Source organism: Capra hircus, chromosome 27, assembly GCF_001704415.2.
Source record: "Capra hircus breed San Clemente chromosome 27, ASM170441v1, whole genome shotgun sequence".
Classification (NCBI taxonomy): domain Eukaryota; kingdom Metazoa; phylum Chordata; class Mammalia; order Artiodactyla; family Bovidae; genus Capra; species Capra hircus.
The window spans coordinates 10,762,427-10,783,572 of record NC_030834.1 but is presented as its reverse complement, the minus strand read 5'-3'; the positions used below and the strand labels follow the sequence as shown (position 1 = coordinate 10,783,572).

General features: G+C 37.6%; 1 protein-coding gene across 1 annotated transcript in view; it reads right to left on the bottom strand.

Annotated features, from left to right (window-relative positions):
• Window positions 1-21,146, bottom strand: part of LOC108634067 (disintegrin and metalloproteinase domain-containing protein 18-like) — an 85,829-nt gene that overhangs the window by 63,627 nt on the left and 1,056 nt on the right. The window contains 4 exon segments of the mRNA XM_018041762.1: window positions 5,421-5,598; window positions 6,054-6,130; window positions 11,164-11,242; window positions 13,435-13,490. Coding sequence (XP_017897251.1) covers window positions 5,421-5,598; window positions 6,054-6,130; window positions 11,164-11,242; window positions 13,435-13,490 — 390 coding nt within the window.

Below are 21,146 nucleotides of genomic sequence, written 5' to 3'. Positions count from 1 at the left end.
TAGTGGTTTTCCCTACTTTCTTCAACTTAAGTCTAAATTTGGCAATAAGGAGTTCATGATCTGAGCCAGTCAGCTCCCATTCTTGTTTTTGCTGACTGTATAGTACTTCTCCATCTTTGGCTGCAAAGAATATAATCTGATTTCATTGTTGACCGTCTGATGATGTCCGTGTGTAAAGTCTTCTTTTGTGTTGTTGGAAGAGGGTGTTTGCTTTGACCAGTACCTTCTCTTGCTTCATTCCATATTCCAAGGCCAAATTTGCCTGTCACTCCAAGTGTTTCTTGACTTCCTACTTTTGCATTCCAGTCCCCTATAATGAAAAGGACATCTTTTTTGGGTGTTAGTTCTAAAAGGTCTTGTAGGTCTTCATAGAACCGTTCAGATTCTTCAGCGTTACTGGTTGGAGCATAGACTTGAATTACTGTGATATTGAATGGTTTGCCTTGGAAACGAACAGAGATCATTCTGTCGTTTTTGAGATTGCATCCAAGTACTGCATTTCAGACTCTTTTGTTGACCATGATGGCTACTCCATTTCTTCTAAGGGATTCTTGCCCACAGTAGTAGATATAATGGTCATCTGATTAAACTCACCCACTCCAGCCCATTTTAGTTACCTTAGTGTTTTATGATAATGTCTATTCTGTTATTTACCAGTTCTATTGTCAACGTCCTTCATTTTCAAAATGGCTTTGTTTTTCTATTATGTCTATTTCTTGAGTCCTTCCAGGATCTTTAACAGACGGAAAGGGTAGACTTGTGAGTACTAAAGAATGGTTCTCTGGGGTTGTATTATTTAGATTAGAATTTTATTTATGTATTATTATTTTAATGCTGTAACTTACAAGAATAATTTAAACTCTCTAGGTCTCTGCTTCCTTCTGAAGAGAGGAATAATTGCCCTCACTCAGAATTGTAGAAAGAATTGGAAAGACAGGGAATACTGTCAAGGTCTTACAACAAGTCTTGTCACCTAGTACATAAATATATAACAATATCAATATTGTTTTTAACTCATTTTGGGTCATGTAATTTGCATTATATTTTATATTTATATTTGTTTTTATGTCCCATGTTTATTACTTTTGTATTCTTCTTTCAGAATACATTCATTTCTTTCATGTGAAACTTTTGTGGAACAAATGGTGGGGACAAGTGACTTACACTCTATGTGGTTCATAAGAAATGACCAATTTTTCAAGAATGATATTGCTCCTTCTCTGAGAGAAAAGAAGTTCATGAGAGATACCTGTTCAGCTCAGGTTTATCAAGATGGGGATTCAGACACTCTCCTCCCTTTACTCCTATCTGAATTCCAATACTATTGGGGACACTTTGAGGCCCTGAGTTGAAGCTGGAAAAGGAAACAGCTAGCATTTTCATCTACCTTGGTCTTTGCATGAGCAAAGCCCACACATCATGGTAAACCACTGACAGGAATTCCTCACCTCAAAATCTCGTGGTATTTGACCTAATAGTGTTTACTCATGCAGAATACAGTTTGAGGATAACAGCTTACAAAGTTGTTCCATCTCTTGATTTGACAGAAAATTCAGTGTATTTGGCAACTACTCCTTAGAAATTTGGTTGTGTTGTGGTCTGCTAATCTTCTCATTCCTGGTGAGTCTCTCTCTGTTATTCTAAGTGTGGTTTGTTTTACTCATTAGGAAAGGTATACAAAATAGGCAGGAAAGAACTGGTTTTAATGAAAAATATCAGTTATATAGTTCTGACTGGGTAAATAATTACAGGCTGAAAACTACCTTACCTTATTTTAAGTAATTTTTGTGTTGCCTTTCAATCTTCAATATTGGTGCTAAATAGTTTCATGCCATTCTATATTGTGTTTATACAGAAGAAATCAGATGTTTAAAAATATTGGTTCAGAACCCCTGCTTAAATCATTTTGATTCTCAATTTCATCTGTATTAGAACTCATACCATATCACCTGTATTGTTAAACACTTTGAATTTTTCCATGACAACATCTACCATATTACATTGTTTCATCCTATGTCTAGTGCTTCTTCATATTAGGCATTGATAGCATATTGCAACATCTATGAACACATATGGAGCTTATGGTCTGCTGTCTTCAGAGAGTGTAAATTATCTGGAATGATTAATGGGAAAACCTTGCTGTCAACATGCTTGGTTTTGATTCTTTGGGGTGGTTCAATTCCCTCCTGGATTCTCATGAACATCTTAGAATGTTTAAACTCATTTCCCAACATCTAGTGTGTCAAGTTTAATATATTCACACTAATTTTGGTATCATAACCACCTTCTATTATGATTTACAAAGACATCTATGCCTGGTGACCCCACTTCACACATTCCACCCAAGAAGAGTCCTAGACCAGTTGTGAGTTTACAGCAGAAACAATTGTTTAGGAGAGGAAATTAGGTTTTATACATATTTTTAAACTGATTTTCAACCACCTGTCTCCCTAAACCCACCCTTAATATCATTTCCTTTGGTATTTGGACTCACAGTTAAAAAGACATTTCAGTAGTTCCCTTGTGCAAGGGTCCCCAGTCTTGGGCCACCAATCAGTAACAGCAGTGATATCCCTGGTTTCTTCTTAGTTCTGAAATTTTAGTGTCTTTTATTTCATATTGCATTCTATTCTGTGTCCAAATTTTCCATATTTAGTTCCAATTACCTTGCTTCAGTACATGAGAAACTATTGATAGCAAATACAAATAGTAGTAGTAGGAGCAATATTTATTGATATTCATCAATCACTTACATTTCTGACATACTATGCTAAGTAATTTTCAATTACAAATTTATGGAAACTCTAGAGTACCTGTGTGACTTGGGTATTATTTTTATTATTGGATTTTTACAGATGAGAAGATTTAAATATAAAAAGATGATATGCTGCCGCTGCTAAGGCACTTCAGTCGCATCCAACTCTGTGAGACCCCATAGATGGCAGCTCACCAGGCCCCCCCCGTCCCTGGGATTCTCCAGGCAAGAGTACTGGAGTGGGGTGTTATTTCCTTCTCCAATGCATGAAAGTGAAAAGAGAAAGTGAAATCGCTCAGTCGTGCCCTACTCATAGCAACCCCATGGACTGCAGCCTACCAGGTTCCTCTGTCCATGGGATTTTCCAGGCATGAATACTGGAGTGGGGGTGCCATTGCCTTATTACTCAGCCAAATACTTGTGGCTACAGCCTAATTGACTAGAACTTCAAGCTATGGGGCTGGAACTGTATGTTGCCTTTGCCTCTATCAACCCCTCTCTTATTGCTGACTCTTCAAGTCAAGTTGGGGGTTTCAAGGGCAGGGCTATTTGTCTTTGCCATAACATGTCAATCCATTTGGGTTTTCTCACTGCCATAGAAGAGGGTTCATGGAAACCTTTAAAGTTATTTTATATGACAATGCTCTGCTTCAGTTTTGAAATGGTCTTCAATTGTGTCAGGGTTGTACTGCAACAGGCAAATGGCATAGGGTTGGGAGTCACATCTCAGTTCTATTAAAAAGGAAATTTTCATTTCTATACAAAACTATATTTTATATTTTTATGATACTCTGAAAGGGTCATTTAAAAAATCTGCATTTATACCAATATTTTTGGCAAAATAAAAAATGTTAAAGCAACAATGAGATGGGAGATCATAAAAAATTAAATTCACATTTTATATTATAATTTTGGTTTGCCTCTCTAAACAAGATATCCAATTTTGCTATGAATATGTGGACACAGTTTCATTTTCTTAACTTTTGATGGCAAAATGTAAAGTTGTGCAAACATTCTTAAGGAGGAAGTTAGAATATATATATCTAAAAATCTTGGAAATATGCCTATTTCTAGATAAAACCAATTTTAAGAAAAGTGTGACTGTTCAAAAATCTGATACATTCATGCAGTATTTCTTGCTTGAAGTTAAAAACATAAATATGCAAAATATACCATAATGAAAGCATATGTTTTAAATTTATATATATATATAATACATTGAAGTTGCTCAGTCGTGTCCGACTCTTTGTGACCCCATGGACTGTACCCTCAAGGCTTCTCTGTCCATGGAATTTTCCAGGCAAGTGTACTGGAGTGGGTTGCCAAGTATATGAAAAACAATATATCGAAATGATTGTCCTGGATTTCACAATAGCCTTTTGTCTAGAGAATAGTATTATGGTCAATTTTTATTATCCTTCTGCTTATATTTAAATTTTTAATAATATTAACTAACATTAATTTAAAATGATAATAAATGCAATGTAACTTAATGATAAGTGAAAACTTATCCTTTTAATAACACAAATCAAATTTCAAAGAAAAATACATGATAAGGTAATTTTTTTTCTTAATTCTTCCTTTATAAATCATTTTTATAACTCGAAAGAGTAAAATAATTAGAACTAATGCCTCAAAGTTCTAAGAACACTATGTCTAGACAATGAGATATGGAACAATTCTTGCCTCGTTTGTACTTTTGTATTTTCTATCAAAATTAACATTTATTTTTGCAAAGTTAATAAACTTACTAAATGGCAAAATGCATGACACTTACAATCAGCAAATTTGAGTACCTCTATATTTTTAGGATGAAAATTCAGTAAAAGTGGAACTGTGCTACCCTAGAACCGCAATGACTCCTAAATGCAATAATAGATAGAAGAAGGTAGAAAACTGGATTTACATGTTAATCAAGCAAGATGGAACTATTCTTAGATATGAAATGACAATGGAGAGTGAGGTCACTCAGTCGTGTCTGACTCTTTGCGACCCCATGGACTGTAGCCTACCAGGCTTCTCTGTCCATGGGATTTTCCAGGCAATAGTACTGGAGTGGATTGCCATTTCCTTCTCCAGGTGATCTTCCCAACCCAGGGATCGAACCCAGGTCTCCCTCATTGTAGACAGATGCTTTACCGTATAAGCCACCAGAAAAGTCCTGGTGGAAATGACAAAGGTCATGATCAAATTTCTACTTAATGCTTTCATTTAACATTTGTGTATATTTGCATAAAAATACTTAAAAGGCTGCTTGGGGCTGGTGCACGGGGATGATCCAGAGAGATGATATGGGGTGGGAGGTGGTAGGGGGGTTCATGTTTGGGAACTCATGTACACCCGTGGTGGATTCATGTCAATGTATGGCAAAACCAATACAGTATTGTAAAGTAAAATAAAGTAAAAATAAAATTTTTTTAAAAAGGTAAAAAAAAAGGCATATCTGCATAAAATACTTAAAATTAGGTATATGTGAGAATTTTTAATTACATATTTACAGCTGTTAAGTTTTTTAATATTATATGACTAATCAAAATATATTTAAACTAAATACCTTATAAGAGAAGGCTTTATTATAACCAGTATCACTTTAAATTTGTTTTCCAAATGTAACAGATATCAATGTGAATATGTTTATCACAATTTGTATACACGAGTTACTTACATTTGATTTCACAAGAATTTTGTAGGATTGATCTGCAAATTGAGTGGTAGAACTGTTCTCTGATATGGGAGAAAAATCACTTTTTTTATCCCTGAACGGATAAATCACATGCTCGTATGTAGTTGACGATTCCAGTGGTTCAATTCCATAACTGACATTCTCAAACTGTAATAATCCCCTGAATATTGAAACACATGAAAAAGAAATTAAAAATATGGATTTCTCAATAATAAACATAAATATTAAAAGAAAACATTAAGTAGAAATTTGATAATGAGTTTGTCCCCTAATATCTAATAATAGCCCCAACCTACTTCCATCAATGTGTAAACCCAATTTTCTACCTCCCTCTATTATAGCATTTAAGAGTCATTGCAGTTCCAGAGTGGCTCAGTAATACGGATATTTCCCATTCTGATGACAGCTATTTCTGAATGAATTTATAATTGCAAGCCTGGCAGAGACAAAGAGTATAGTGGAAAAGATAAGACAAGCAGGCACAGAAAGTAGATGAGGAGAAACACAGTGTAAGTGCCTATTTTCTTTGTCTTCCATCTACCCTTCAAGAAGTTTCTAAAAGTTAAAGGGTGCACTAGATATCGACTATGGTACATCTCTGGAATATGTCATTACCTGAGTCCAGAGCAGGTACTAAGTGTCGCAGCTGAATTTGGAATCTCTGTGGCATATCCTTGATAAAAGCAATGGCCCTGCACAGGAGTAATATAAAGATACATCGGTAATGATTAGCAAACAAAGAGTTTGATTTTATTGATAACTCTCATTCTAGACATCATCAAAGATCAAATTTAAGCATTCCATTATACAGTTCAACAGACATTTCCTTTCCTTTTTATCTTTCTACAGTCTTTTCCCCTTGACACTCTTCTGACTTTGAATATTCACAACTCCTATTCTTTCCCAAAGGATTTTTGCTGTAAATCTGAACTTTCCATAAATAACATTCTGATCTATATCTTGTCATTCTCAGTCTACATTTTGAATATATAGTCTAAAAATTCTACCTCAGGTAATCACTGGTATTAATTTGACTTCCACTCTGGGCATTTCATTTGTTTTATTCTAAGTAAGATCAAAATATCTTAACTGACATTTCTTCACTATTTTTTCATATCTCACCATGTTGATCATCTTTACTTGAAAGTCTCTTCTCAATGGACATTTAAAACATTACTCTTCCTATGTTCTCCACTGATACAGTCTTTTACTGGATATTTCCTCTTCCTTAAGAAGTGTAGTGATATCTAGAATCAGCCTTGTTCTTCAGTTAATCCCGGACTATGAACACACTATTATCATCACATTCTCATGTACGAATATGATTCTATGGCATTAGTGTCCAGACATACAAACCCATCAGTAAGCATTCACTCATCTCAATACTTGACTTAACTCCTATCTCCCACTGATAGTGGCAGAGCATACACACTCTACTGTCAGATAACAGTAGCAGCCAATTCTGCCCACAGTGGTGTCAGTAAACTATGCCACAAACCTTCACAAGGACGTAGAATGCAAACCAGGTCCCAACATTTTACCCAGCAGAAGACAGCGTCACAGTTTATGCATCTCCTGGCCTTGCATGCCCAATAAGAGAAAATGATCCTCGTGAGATAACTCTCAACACTCCAAACTCAAAGCAGCAAAGAGTGGCCTAGATGAAAAACTTTCCTCTCTCAGGGGCACTAGCAGAGACAGACTGAGAAGCATATTGATAGCCGGTGACTGACATACAGCTGGAGGAAATGTTCTCCATTATATGGTTCCCTCATCAACCAACATTACCAAGTAACAGAGGGTGGCCCAAGAAAGAAATGTTTCCTGCCATGGGCTGCCCTGGCAGAGATCCAGTGAGCTCCGTTCCAAGAAAGCTAAATGGTCACTGGAGCAACAACCACACTAAATTTGAACTTAAACAGGGTGATTGCCTTCAACAATAGAAGATTTCAATGACAAGGATACAATCTAAAACTATATATTATATCAAGAACCAAGAATATCACAACAAAATGTGAAAAGACACCAGATGCTGCATATTGAGATTATCCACATACTGGAATGATTCAATGGATTTTAAAGCAGCTGTAAAAATACTCATTCAATGAACATTTTAAAAGCATCCTGAAACAACTGAAAGAATAAGGAAATTTCGGAAATGAAATAGAAGCTATTAAAAATAACAACTAAGAAATTAGAACCAAATAATATAATTAAAAAAAAAACCCAAACAAAGAAAACAACCCAAACTGGGTAGGAACAAACGCAGAGTGCAGATGGCAAGGGACGGAATCAGTGAACCTGAGACAGATGCGTAAATAAAAGAGATACAGATGCATAGAACAGTCTTTTGGACTCTGTGGGAGAGGGAGAGGATGGGATGATTTGGGAGGATAGCATTGAAAGATGTATAATATCACCTATGAAACAAACAAAAAAAAAGACAGAAAAGAAAAAAATTTACCCAATATATAAATCACAGGAAAATAAAGAAAATAAATAGAGTTTCAAGAACACATGGAACATTACCAATTATTAAAAATATATGTCAGAATCCATGAAGGAGTACCAGAAAGAATTAGCAGAGTAGAAAAAATATTCAAAGAAATAAAGGCTTAATCCTGGTCAAAAGACAGTGATTTAGAAATCCCTGGATCTGCCATCCTTCAACAAATACACCAAGTGAGTAGCAATTAATGCACCAATTCCATCTGTGAGAGACCATGAAATAACAGACTGGCTCGTGCACATCTTTTGGTGAATGCAACATCAGATGCACCAAAGCCAGTAGGGAGATTTGGGATGCCTGTTCACCAGAGAGTCCGCCCCAGAGATTTGATTAGATTAGAAAGAGATAATCTAGCTTCCAGATTGACCAGGGCAGGAGAAGGTGTTGTTCAAGCAAACAGTACCCCAGTGTTTTTGAGGAGAAGACCCAAGCAACAGGGTCACCAAACCTGGGCAGTCTAGTCACCCAGAGCACAATGGAGATGGTGGCTTGGGTTACTTGACACCACTGACTCCCTTCCCTGCTTGTCCACACTCATTACAGAGTGAGAAGAAGAAAAATGGCAGGAGACAATAGTGGACGGATTGAATGCAGTGCTCCCACTTCACCAATACTGCCCCAAGGACCAGCATCTGGCTTCTCAGATCTTGCAGCACTATAGCCACGGTACAGTCTGTGGGAGAACAGAGGCACTGACCTGGGATGACAGAGAACAGTGAGCATCCCTTCTGAGACAGAGCCAGTGCAAGGAAACCCCCCCCGAGGTCTACTTCTACCTGAAGAGAAGAACAGCTGGTAGAGGACCCCCGAATCACTGGCCGGGCTGGTTTGTGGGGGTGTCCTTCTGGACACGGCCACTCATGAAAACCCTGTGAGGGGACTGCTTTCCTAATAAGCAGACACCAAAGTAGAGTGTTAAGTAAAATGAGGAATAAGGAAATGCTATCTCAAACAAAGGAAAAAGGTATAGGCTGAATTGACACTAGAGGAATAAAATTAATGTACCTAATAAAAAATTAAAAATAAAGATGTTCCCATAAAGATGCTCATTGAAGTTAGGAGAACAATGCATGAACCAAGTGAGAGTTTGAAAAAAAAAAAACACAACCAGATAAAATATTAAAAGTATCAAACAGAAATCATGGAGCTGTAGAATAATTGCTGTTGTTGTTTAGTTGCCAAGTCATGTCAAACTCTTTCACTACCCCAAGGACTGTAGCCCACCTGACTCTTCTGCCCATGGGACTTTCCAGATGAGAATACTGGAGTGGATTGCCATTTCCTTCTGCAAGGAGTTTTCTTAACTCATAAATTGAACCCGTCCCCTGCATTGGCAGGTTCTTTACCACTAAGCCACCAGGGAAGCCATAATGACTGAACTGAAAAAATTCAGTAGAAGTCTTCAGCAGCAGATTACATCAGACAGAAGAAAGACTCAATTCAACTCCAACAGATCAAAGGAGCAAAGGAAGACAGTAGAAAGTGATCAAATCTTACAGGAGTTATGGGATAGTAATTAAAGTTTCCAATTTGGAAACTAGAAAAAAAGAAAAGCAAGTTAAATCCAAAGTAAGCAACAGAAAAGAAATATTTAGAATTGATAAACCTCTTTCCAGGTGTGCTAAGAGAGATGATACTAATTACTGATATCAGTAGTATAAAAGAAGTATCTTAACTATAGCCTCATGTACATTTAAAGAATAATAAAGGAATGAGAGATGGTAAAGTATCTGCCTGCAATGTGGGAGACCCGGATTCGATTCCTGGGTCGGGAAGATCCCCTGGAGAAAGAAATGGCAATCCACTCCAGCACTCTTACCTGGAAAATCCCATGGACAGAGGAGCCTGACAGGCTATAGTCTATGGGGTTGCAAAGAGTCGGACACGACTGAGTGACTTCATGACAGACAGTATTACTCTAATCTAAAAATTAGACAAAGTCACTACAAAAAAAGAAAATCATAGACCAATATTTTTCATGAAATTAGGCCCCAAAAATTCTCAAGAAATTGTTAGCAAGTCAAATCCAGGCATGAATAAAAATTTCATACAACAAAACCAAGTTTGGATTTTTATAGGTATGAAAGGTATTTTCTAGGTATTGTATCAATATTTGAAAATCAGTCAAAGCAACACACTATCTCAACATCATATGATCATATCAACTAATACAGAAAAGACATCTTATACAATTAATTACATTCCCCATCATGGGGCAGAAAAACAAACAGATTCTTACCAATCTAGGAACAGTGAATTTCCTTAACTTTGTAAAGACCATATTAAAAAAAAAACAAAAAACCCAAACCTATTTCTAACATTATCCTTAGTGGTGAATGACTGAATACGTTACCCTACAATTCAGAAAATCCAAACTCATAAGAAGTCCTATTTGATTCAACTCTTGTACCATAGTTAAGACATTATTCCTGGTCAGAGGACCAAGTTCAATGTGAGACTCACCCTCTGTGCTTCCTTTATGTCAGAGGAAGAATTCCTGATTTTTCTTTTAACTGTCTAATGTCTGAAACCAAGTGTCTCATGAATTCTGTCCTACTTTCTACTTGCAGATGGTGAGAAAGAGAAATGTTGTACCGGTTACCATATTTTAAATATCATTCTCTCTGAATCGTAGCACAGCAACAGAATTTGAACAAACACTTGCATTCGTATCTTCATCATCTATTCTGGCAAACTACATATCTTAGACTAAAGCTAACTTCTTCATATTCTTTTAAACTTTTTGGACTCTTATCTGCATTGGGGGATATAATTCAAATTTCCATGGTTTTCATGTAAACATATTAGGATTTAGTACTCCATATGCTATAGCAGCTTTATTTTTCTGTGCTCTTTCTGTGAAGTGGTTTCCACTGTTCCCTCCACTGCTCAGCTCCTATGACACCGTCAACAAAAATTCTCCCTGTGTTTAGAGGCTTCTGAGTTCCTTTCCCCACTTCTTTCTCCTCTCAAATTCCTACAACTACTTCCAGTGAATGTAAATGACCTTTTCAATTAAGTGATTCCTGAGTTTCACATTCTAAAATGCTCATTCTATTCAACATGTTTTCATAGCAACAGCCACATTATGTTTGGGTTTGTGATCAATCTGCTTGCCCAACAATCTAGCTGAGCATAAGGGAGGCTCATTCTTCCCACCAATGATACCTTTACCACAAAAGGATAAAAATCTACAAAACATAAAGTAAAATTTACCTTTATAAATGAAGAATCTGGATATAACACCCCCGATTTGTTGTATGAATACACCAGGAGATTAGAGTCTAAAAATGACCTAATTCAACCAAAACAATAAACTTTGTTTTAATAACAGCATTAATAAAAGTAACTTCCAGAGTTATGACATTTAAGAAAAACATTACTTTCCACTTTATAAGCTTAAATATGCAAAAACGAAATGGCTTCCTTGGACTGCAAGAAGATCAACCCATTCAATCCTAAAGGAAATCAGTCCTGAATATTGACTGGAAGGACTGATGCTGAAGCTGAAGCTCCAATACTTTGGCCACCTGATGCAAAGAATGGATTCATTGGAGAAGACCCTGATGCTGGGGAAGATGGAAGGCAGGAGGAGAAGGGGGTGACAGATGATAAGATGGTTGGATGGCATGAGTGTGAGTAAGTTCTGGGAGTTGATGATGGACAGGGAGGCCTGGCGTTCTGCAGTCCACGGGGTTGCAAAGAGTCAGACAAGACTGAGGGACTGAACTGACCTGAAGTGGGTTCATCTCTCCACTGTCTACCTTTCTTTCTGATAGCGTGTTATGTATATAAGAGAAAACAAGAACCAGAATGACCAGACACAGGTGTGGGCACTGTAATGACACAGATTGATGCTGCAGTCTATGAAGTACCAAAGAGTCATACGTGACTCAGCAACATGCAAATCGCTAGAAATGCACTTGGAAAATGGTACTTGCTCAGTAAATGTCAGTTACTGTTGTTCTTGTCTTTATTATTATTACTGTTATCTGGTCCCATCACTTCATGGGAAATAGATGGGGAAACAGTGGAAACAGTGTCAGACTTTATTTTTGGGGGGCTCCAAAATCACTGCAGATGGTGACTGCAGCCATGAAATTAAAAGACACTTACTCCTTGGAAGAAAAGTTATGACCAAACTAGATAGCATATTGAACAGCAGAGACATCACTTTGCCAACAAAGGTCCGTCTTAGTCAGGACTATGGTTTTTCCAGTGGTCATGTATGGATGTGAGAGTTGGACTGTGAAGAAAGCTGATTGCCAAAGAATAGATGCTTTTGAACTGTGGTGTTGGAGAAGACTCTTGAGAGTCCCTTGGACTGCAAGGAGATCCAACCAGTCCATTCTGAAGGAGGTCAGCCCTGGGATTTCTTTGGAGGGAATGATGCTGGAGCTGAAACTCCAGTACTTTGGCCAACTCATGCGAAGAGTTGACTCACTGGTAAAGACTCTGATGCTGGGAGGGATTGGAGGCAGGAGGAGAAGGGGACGATGGAGGATGAGATGGCTGGATGGCATCACTGACTCGATGGATGTGAGTCTGAGTGAACTCCGGGAGTTGGTTATGGACAGGGAGGCCTGGCGTGCTGCGACTCATGGGGTCACAAAGAGTCGGACAAGACTGAGCGACTGAACTGAACTGAACTGATGACTATTTTTAGCATTCATCCTTCTTGATACAGAAGTCCATTAATTTATACCAAGTCTGTTATATAACAAAATCTCAATGATATAAAAATAGGTGGATGAGGATGCTTCTTGTCAGAGTCTATAGTGACAATCCCTGGAAATAACCGCATTACCCATCAATACTATATACCATGCATTCTCACTACTAAAAATGAGTGAAAATATACATACAGAGAAAGAATATATATGCTGTTATTAAATAAGACACTTGCAGAAGACAATTTGCATTTGAGCAAAGAAATCCTTTTTTGGGTAGGTTTCTGTATGTTTTATTTCAGATAAAGATGAAATTTAGATTTGAAAATCATGGAGTGATACACACAGGTTATTGATGTTGGTTTCCTCATAGAATGAAAGCAGAAATCTGAAGACATTTAAAGTATACACTATAGCAAAATGAGACAAACTGAGAGTGTAACATTAAACAAAATGCATAAAGTCACATAATTATGTAAAATGACATGAAACAAACAAACTGAATTATGGGCAGATAACATTAGTTCATTTACAATTGTAATGTAATTAAATGTAAGGAGTTACATAAAATGATGTGCATGTATTTCATATGCTCTAATATTTATATCATTATAGTTGAATCTGAATATTAGACTTAAGGTCTAATGATAATGACTCAAAAGTCTAATCTGACATGATTTAACAAGAAGACTTAACATGTTAAATAAAATACTCATGCTTTTGAATGTTTAGGCTTTAATGTAGACTCAGTTATAGGAAGCCATTAAAAACTTAAGAAACTAAAAACAACTCTATGAAAAGAAGAATGTCCACTTACTGTTTTTCAAGTGGGAAAGTGTATGTTTTCTTGTCAATTTGGATGGAATAGGAGACCTATAGCAAAGGATTCAGAGAAAAAGTAATTATTAGATATTTCAAATCTCTGAAAGTCAAAAGTCCAATTTTAAAAAAAATGTACTCTTTCATATAAACAGGGGTGATATCATGTATCAAAATTATGTATACTGGAGAAGGAAATGACAACCAAATCCAGTACTCTTGTCTGTGAAATCACATGGACAGGAACCTGGCAGGCCACAGTCCATGGAGTCTGAAAACAGTCAGAAATGTCTAAGAGACTAAAAACAACAAAAACAAACTATATTATCTCCACTTCTACATAGATATACAATTACAGTTATTTTTCTTCAATCTTGGAACATCTGACAGGGTTAATCATAATCCAAGTTACATAAAATCTAGGATTATAAATCTACCGCAAATGTAAGAGCATTAGTTATTAGCATTAAAGTCTCATAAACAAATTTTCACTTAAAATGTTAGATTTAGAAATGTTGAGTAAACTTTGAAGAAATTTGAGTTTTCTGATCTTTCCTTACTTTGCAGTTGCCAGAGAAAATAAAAGGAAAATTAAAGAATACAAAGCAAGTTTCTTTCTAAGATAAAACTAAAATTACACTAAAATCTGATGTCCACCTAAAGGCACCATTCAGAAAGCTAAAAGGCAGTTCTACTAAAGGATGATATCTGGAATTCATATCCTATTGGCCAGTTCACATTTGTGTGAGTCTCACTTCTAACAGTACATCTCGTCCTTCTCATTTTCCTTAGTCTGTCTCACCAAATGTTTTGTTTTACCTGCTTCTCAGAAATCAACTTTTGACATTGGGAATCTGAGCTACTTCAGTTTATGTAATTTTTCATTAATTCTACCTCTTCATTGAAGGAGAATCTGTAAGAATTTTAAGGATATAGTTATTTCTCTATTTTTAAATTTCCAACCATTTATTGTCACCTATTTATTAGGGGATAGGAGTATATATTATGCTATTATATGAACTTCAGAACATGATTTAAGTTTTTCTCTGCAATTTTTTCATTCTCATTCATTGTTTATTATTTAATATTGGTTACAGTTTATGATCTCTCCATCAACTCATGAACCACATACAAATATATTTTTAAATTTTCAAATACATTTCTCAGTCTTTTTGTTAAGTTTTAACCTAACTGTGCTGTTCCCAGATAATCAGTGCTATTCTATCCCTATATGTTTTTCATCTATTTATTTTCCTTGCTGTGGTATTTCATTTAATGACATCATATATTCTTGAAAAGTATAAGAAGTCTTCTTCAGAAGCATTATTTAAAATGGACACAGAGCATACGTGCAGCTTGGTTAGAAAAGTTCCTGGGGAGGGAGGTGGGAGGGGGGTTCAGGATGGGGAACACGTGTACACCTGTGGCAGATTCATGTCGATGTATGACAAAACCAATGCAATATTGTAAAGAGATTAGCCTCCAATTAAAATGAATACATTTAGATTAAAATTTTTTTAAGTTCTGTTTCTGGAAATAGTGACAAGTTTGGATGTTTCTGACTCTTGGCTAAAACAAGGGCATTGAGACTTAAAATTGATGCTGGTGCACGGGGATGATCCAGAGAGATGATATGGGGTGGGAGGTGGGAGGCGGGTTCAGGTTTGGGAACTCATGTACGGATTCATGGCGGATTCATGTTAATATATGGCAAAACCAATACAGTATTGTAAAGCAAAATAAAGTAAAAAAATATAATAATAATAAAAAATTGATGCAGTTGACAGTACAAAACCCCCCTGGCCAAGGTTAGCTTCTGTTGTGTTTCCCTAACTAGTTCAAACAGGCTGACTTGGTTACTTAAGAGGTCACTGAAAGCTTTGTAAGGAGGTCTCCCAAAGCCAGGATTCCTCCTATAAATCTTGTGATTTTAAAGCCAGAGTCTCAATGTATTCCCAGAGCACAGGCTCACATGGAGCTAGCTCACAGGGGAAGCTTCCTGGATTCCTGATACTTACTTGAATCCTCTTTTTCTTTCTGCAACATAGATTTTATCTTTATATAAAACCCTCATATGTGATATCCATAAAGTCCAGTGTGTCTAAACAAAGAGCAGAAAGGGGAAAACTTCATTGGGGTCACTTTATTCTTCAATTTTTTTTTTTTCTTGCTCAAATGTTCCTTCCCCACATGAAGAATTTTAACATTGGCCAATCAACATGTGAGAAAGGTCTGTCTATGGAAATGCATTAGAAAGTTTCTCTCTGCTGTGCCATCAGTTTTCATATTATATATGGTATGACATTGTATTAAATTCATAGAAATTTAGAAACGTTATATGTTCCTTGAGAAATGAATATTTTAAAGTAACGGATGTTTATCTCATAATATTGGGTGTGTGTGTGTGTGTGTGTGTGTGCATGCGTGTGTGTGTAGCAAATGCTCTCTTTTTCCTGCTGTTATCATGGAGCCTCATGCTTTCTTTTGGAAGCGTGTTCCCAGTGTACATTATACTCTCCTGAACATTTCAGTGTCTCCTGATGATCATTTTGGGGATGCAATAGCTTTTATACATATATAATCTCTGGTGTTTCTTGGTGCCACAAAGTGAGCCAGTCAGAAGTAAACCACCCAGTCTATAAAACCTACCCCAATGTCTAACACAGTTTTTAATTTAACAAAATTTTGAATACCTTCCTCTCAGATCATGCTACTGGGTTTGTAATCTGATTTCTATCCCATCCCTGTGTTTTTACATCAAAACTTTTGCCTTCTGGAAAACAAAGTGTCCTATCCAAAGCAGTTAATTCTTATTAGAAGAGAAGTCAAAACCAGAAAAAGACTGACAACAAATCAAAATGATTCAAACAGTTGATATACAGATGCACAATCTCTTGTTAAGGCTTAGCTGAAAAATACCCGTTAGACGTGAAGCATTCACTGAGGATGTTCACTAGAGCAAAGATAAGAAGATTGAAGAGGAGACCTGGAGAGGCCTCAGGTTGATAGGTATCACTATTTTTGTGAAGAAGAGTCAAACATAATGCAACTATTCTGGTAGACATTTTGCAGTATTTATCAACAATTTTTTACAGTGGCTTGACCCTTGATTCTATTGAGGAAGGTTTATGAAACTATTTTCAGTTCAGTCACTGAGTCGTGTCCGACTCTTCGAGACCCAATGAACTGCACTCCAGGCCTCCCTGTCCATCACCAACTCCCAGAGTTCACCCAAACACATGTCCATTGAGTTGGTGATGCCATCCAGCCATTTCATCCTCTGTCGTCCTTTTCTCCTCCTGCCCTCATCTTCCAGCATCAGGGTCTTTTCAAATGAGTCAACTCTTCACATTAGGTGGGTAAAGTTCTGGAGTTAAGGTTCACATTAGTCCTTCCAAAGAACACCCAGGACTGATATCCTTTAGGATGGACTGGCTGGATCTCCTTGCAGTCCAAGGGACTCTCAAGAGTCTTCTCCAAAACCGCAGTTCAAAAGCATCAATTCTACAGCTCTCAGCTTTCTTTATAGTCCAACTCTCACATACATACATGACCATTGGAAAAACCATAGCCTTGACTAGATGTACTTTTATTGACAAAGTAATGTCTCTGTTTTTTAATTTGTTGTCTAAGTTGGTCATAACTTTCCTTCGAAGGACTAATTGTCTTTTAATTTCATGGCTGCAATCACCATCTGCAGTGATTTTGGAGCCCCCCAAAACAGGGCCAGCCACTGTTTCCACTCTTTCCCCATCTATTTCCTATGAAGTGATGGGACCAAATGCCATCGTCTTAGTTTTATGAATGTTGAGCTTTAAGCCAACTTTTTCACTCTCCTCTGTCACTGTCATCAAGAGGCATTTTAGTTCTTCTTCACTTTCTGCCATAAGGGCGGTGTCATCTGAATATCTGAGGTTATTGATTTCTCCTGGCAATCTTGATTCCTACTTGAGCTTCATCCAGCCCAGTGTTCTCATGATGTACTCTGCATATACGTTAAATAAGCAGGGGGACAATATACAGCCTTGACGTACTCCTTTTCCTATTGGGAAATAGTCCACTGTTCCATGTCCAGTTCTACCTGTTGCTTCTTGACCCACATACAGGTTTCTCAAGAGGCAGGTCAGGTGGTCTGGTATTCCCATCTCTTTCAGAATTTTCCAGTTTATTGTGATCCCATAATCAAAGGCTTTGGCATAGTCAATAAAGCAGAAATAGATGTTTTTCTGGAACTCTCTTCCTTTTTCGATGATCCAACGGATGTTGGCAACTTCATTTTGGTTCCTCTGCGTTTTCTAAAAACTGCTTAAAAATCTGGAAGTTCACGGTTCACATACTGCTGAAGCCTGGCTTGGAGAATTTTGAGCATTAACCTACCAGCATGCGAGATGAGTGCAATTGTGCAGTAGTTTGAGCATTCTTTGACATTGCCTTTCTTTGAGATTCGAATGGAAACTGACTTTCCCAGTGCTGTGGCCATGGCTGGGTTTTCCAAATTTGCTGGCATATTGAGTGCAGCACTTTCACAGCATCATCTTTCAAGATTTGAAATAGCTCTACTGGAATTTCATCACCTCCAGTAGCTTTGTTCGTAGTGATGCTTCTTAAGGCCCACTTGACTTCACATTCCAGGATGTCTGGCTCTAGGTAAATGATCACACCATCATGATTATCTGGGTCATGAAGATCTTTTTTGCACAGTTCTTCTGTGTATTCTTGTCACCTCTTAATATCTTCTACTTCTGCTAGGCCCATACTATTTCGGTCCTTTATTGAGCCCATCTTTGCCTGAAACGTTCCCTTGCTATCTCTAATTTTCTTGAAGAGATCTCCATTCTTTCCCATTCTATTGTTTTCCTCTATTTCTTTGCATTGGTTGCTGAGGATGACTTTCTTATCTTTCTTTGCTAATCTTTGAAACTCTGTATTAAGATGCTTATATTTTTCCTTTTCTCCTTTGCTTTTCACTTCTCTTCTTCTCACAGCTATTTGTAAGGCCTCCTCAGACAGCCATTTTGCCTTTCTGCATTTCTTTTTCAGAAAGAATGAAGGGGTGGAGGCATACCAAAAACAACACCCAGTTGTGTATGTAACTGGTGATGGAGAGAAGGTCCAATGCCGTAAAGAGCAACACTGCATATGAACCTGGAATGTTAGGTCCATGAATCAAGGCAAGTTGGAAGTGGTCAAACAGGAGATCCAAGAGTGAATGTTGACCTTCTCAGTTCAGTTCAGTTCACTCGCTCACTCGCATCTGACTCTTTGCAACCCCATATATTGCAGCATGCCAGGCCTCCCTGTCCATCACCAACTCCCAGAGTTCACTCAGACTCACGTCCATCGAGTCAGTGATGCCATCCAGCCATCTCATCCTCTGTCGTCCCCTTCTCCTCCTGCCCCCAATCCATCCCAGCATCAGAGTCTTTTCCAATGAGTCGACTCTTCACATGAGGTGGCCAAAGTACTGGAGTTTCAGCTTTAGCATCATTCCTTCCAATGAAATCCCAGGGTGATCTTCAGAATGGACTGGCTAGATCTCCTTGCAGTCCAAGGGACTCTCAAGAGTCTTCTCCAACACCACAGTTCAAAAGCATCAATTCTTCAGTGCTCAGCCTTCTTCACAGTCCAACTCTCACATCCATACATGACTACTGGAAAAACCATAGCCTTGACTAAACGGACCTTAGTAGGCAGGGTAATGTCTCTGCTTTTGAATATGCTATCTAGGTTGGTCATAACTTTTCTTCCAGGAGTAAGTGTCTTTTAATTTCATGGCTGCAGTCACCATCTGCAGTGATTTTGGAACCCCAAATAATAAAGTCTGACACTGTTTCCACTGTTTCCCCATCTATTTGCCATGAAGTGCTGGGACCAGATGCCATGATCTTCATTTTCTGAATGCTGAACTGTAAGCCAACTTTTTCACTTTCCTCTTTTACTTTCATCAAGAGGCTTTTTAGTTCCTCTTAACTTTCTGCCCTAAGGGTAGTGTCATCTGTATATCTGAGGTTATTGATATTTCTCCCAGCAATCTTGATTCCAGCCTGTGTTTCTTCCAGCCCAGCGTTTCTCATGATGTACTCTGCATAGAAGTTAAATAAGGAGAGTGACAACTTACAGCCTTGTCGTACTCCTTTTCCTATTTGGAACCAGTCTGTTGTTCCATGTCCAGTTCTAACTGTTGCTTCCTGACCTGCATACAGATTTCTCAAGAGGCAGGTCAGGTGGTCCTGTATTCCCATCTCTCTCAGAATTTTCTACAGTTTATTGTGATCCACACGGTCAAAGGCTTTGTCATGGTCAATAAAGCAGAAATAGATGTTTTTCTGGAACTCTCTTGCTTTTTCCATGATCCAGCAGATGTTGGCAATTTGATCTCTGGTTCCTCTGCCTTTTCTAAAACCAGCTTGAACATCTGGAAGTTCACAGTTCACATATTGCTGAAGCCTGGCTTGGAGAATTTTTGGCATTACTTTACTAATATGTGAGATGAGTGCAATTGTGCAGTAGTTTGAGCATTCTTTGGCATTGCCTCTCTTTGGGATTGGAATGACATTCTAGGAATCATCAAACTAAAATGGACTGGAATGGATGTATTTAACTCAGAAGACCATTATATCTACAACTGTGGGCAGGAATCCCTTGGAAGAAATGGAGTAGCCATCATAGTCAGCAAGAGTCTGGAATGCAGTACTTGGATGCACTCTCATAAACGACAGAACGATCTCTGTTCGTTTACATGGCAAACAATATCAGCAATATCACAGTGATCCAAGTCTATGCCCCGACCAGTAACGCTGAAGAAGCTGAAGTTGAACAGTTCTATGAAGATGTACAAGACCATTTAAAACTAACACCCAAAAAAGATGTCCTTTTCATTATAGGGGACTGGAATGCAAAAGTAGTAATTCAAGAAACACCTGAAGTAACAGGCAAATTTGGCCTTGGAGTAGAGAATGAAGCAGGGCAAAGGCTAACTGAGTTTTGCCAAGAGAATGCACTGGTCATAGCAAATACCCTCTTCCAACAAGAGAAGACTCTACACATGGACATCACCAGATGGCCAACAGCGACATCAGACTGATTATATTCTTTGCAGCCACAGATGCAGAAGCTCTATAACATCAGCAAAAACAAGACTGTGAGCTGACTATGGCTCAGATCATGAACTCCTTATTTACAAATTCAGACCTAAATTGAAGAAAGTGGGGGAAACCACTAGACCATCCAGGTATGACCTAAATCAAATCCTTTATGATTACAGAGTGGAAGTGAAAAATAGATTTAAGGGACTAGATTTGATAGACAGAGTGCCTAATGAACTATGGACGGAGGTTTGTGACACTGGGAGACAGGGAGACAGGGATCAAGACCACCTCCAAGAAAAAAAAGAAATGACACTATTTAGCCGTCTATAATTTGAAACATTTTATGATGTTACATATAAGAAAAATAATGACTGGGCTGTTAGTAATTATCATAAAATTAACTCCTAACTCTACCCATGAAAGGAAAAGCCAACTACAACTCTCATACATGCTCATTAAAAATTTATGTGCGTGTGTGTATGCATATCTCTAAAACTTCCTTCAAATTTACTGCCTTTAGAAAGTGAGATAGCCATTCACTTTCTTAACAAGTCTCTGCACTGCCTAGATTTCATTTTACAAAGTACATAAGGGACACCCTTTACCATGTTAGTCAGAAAAA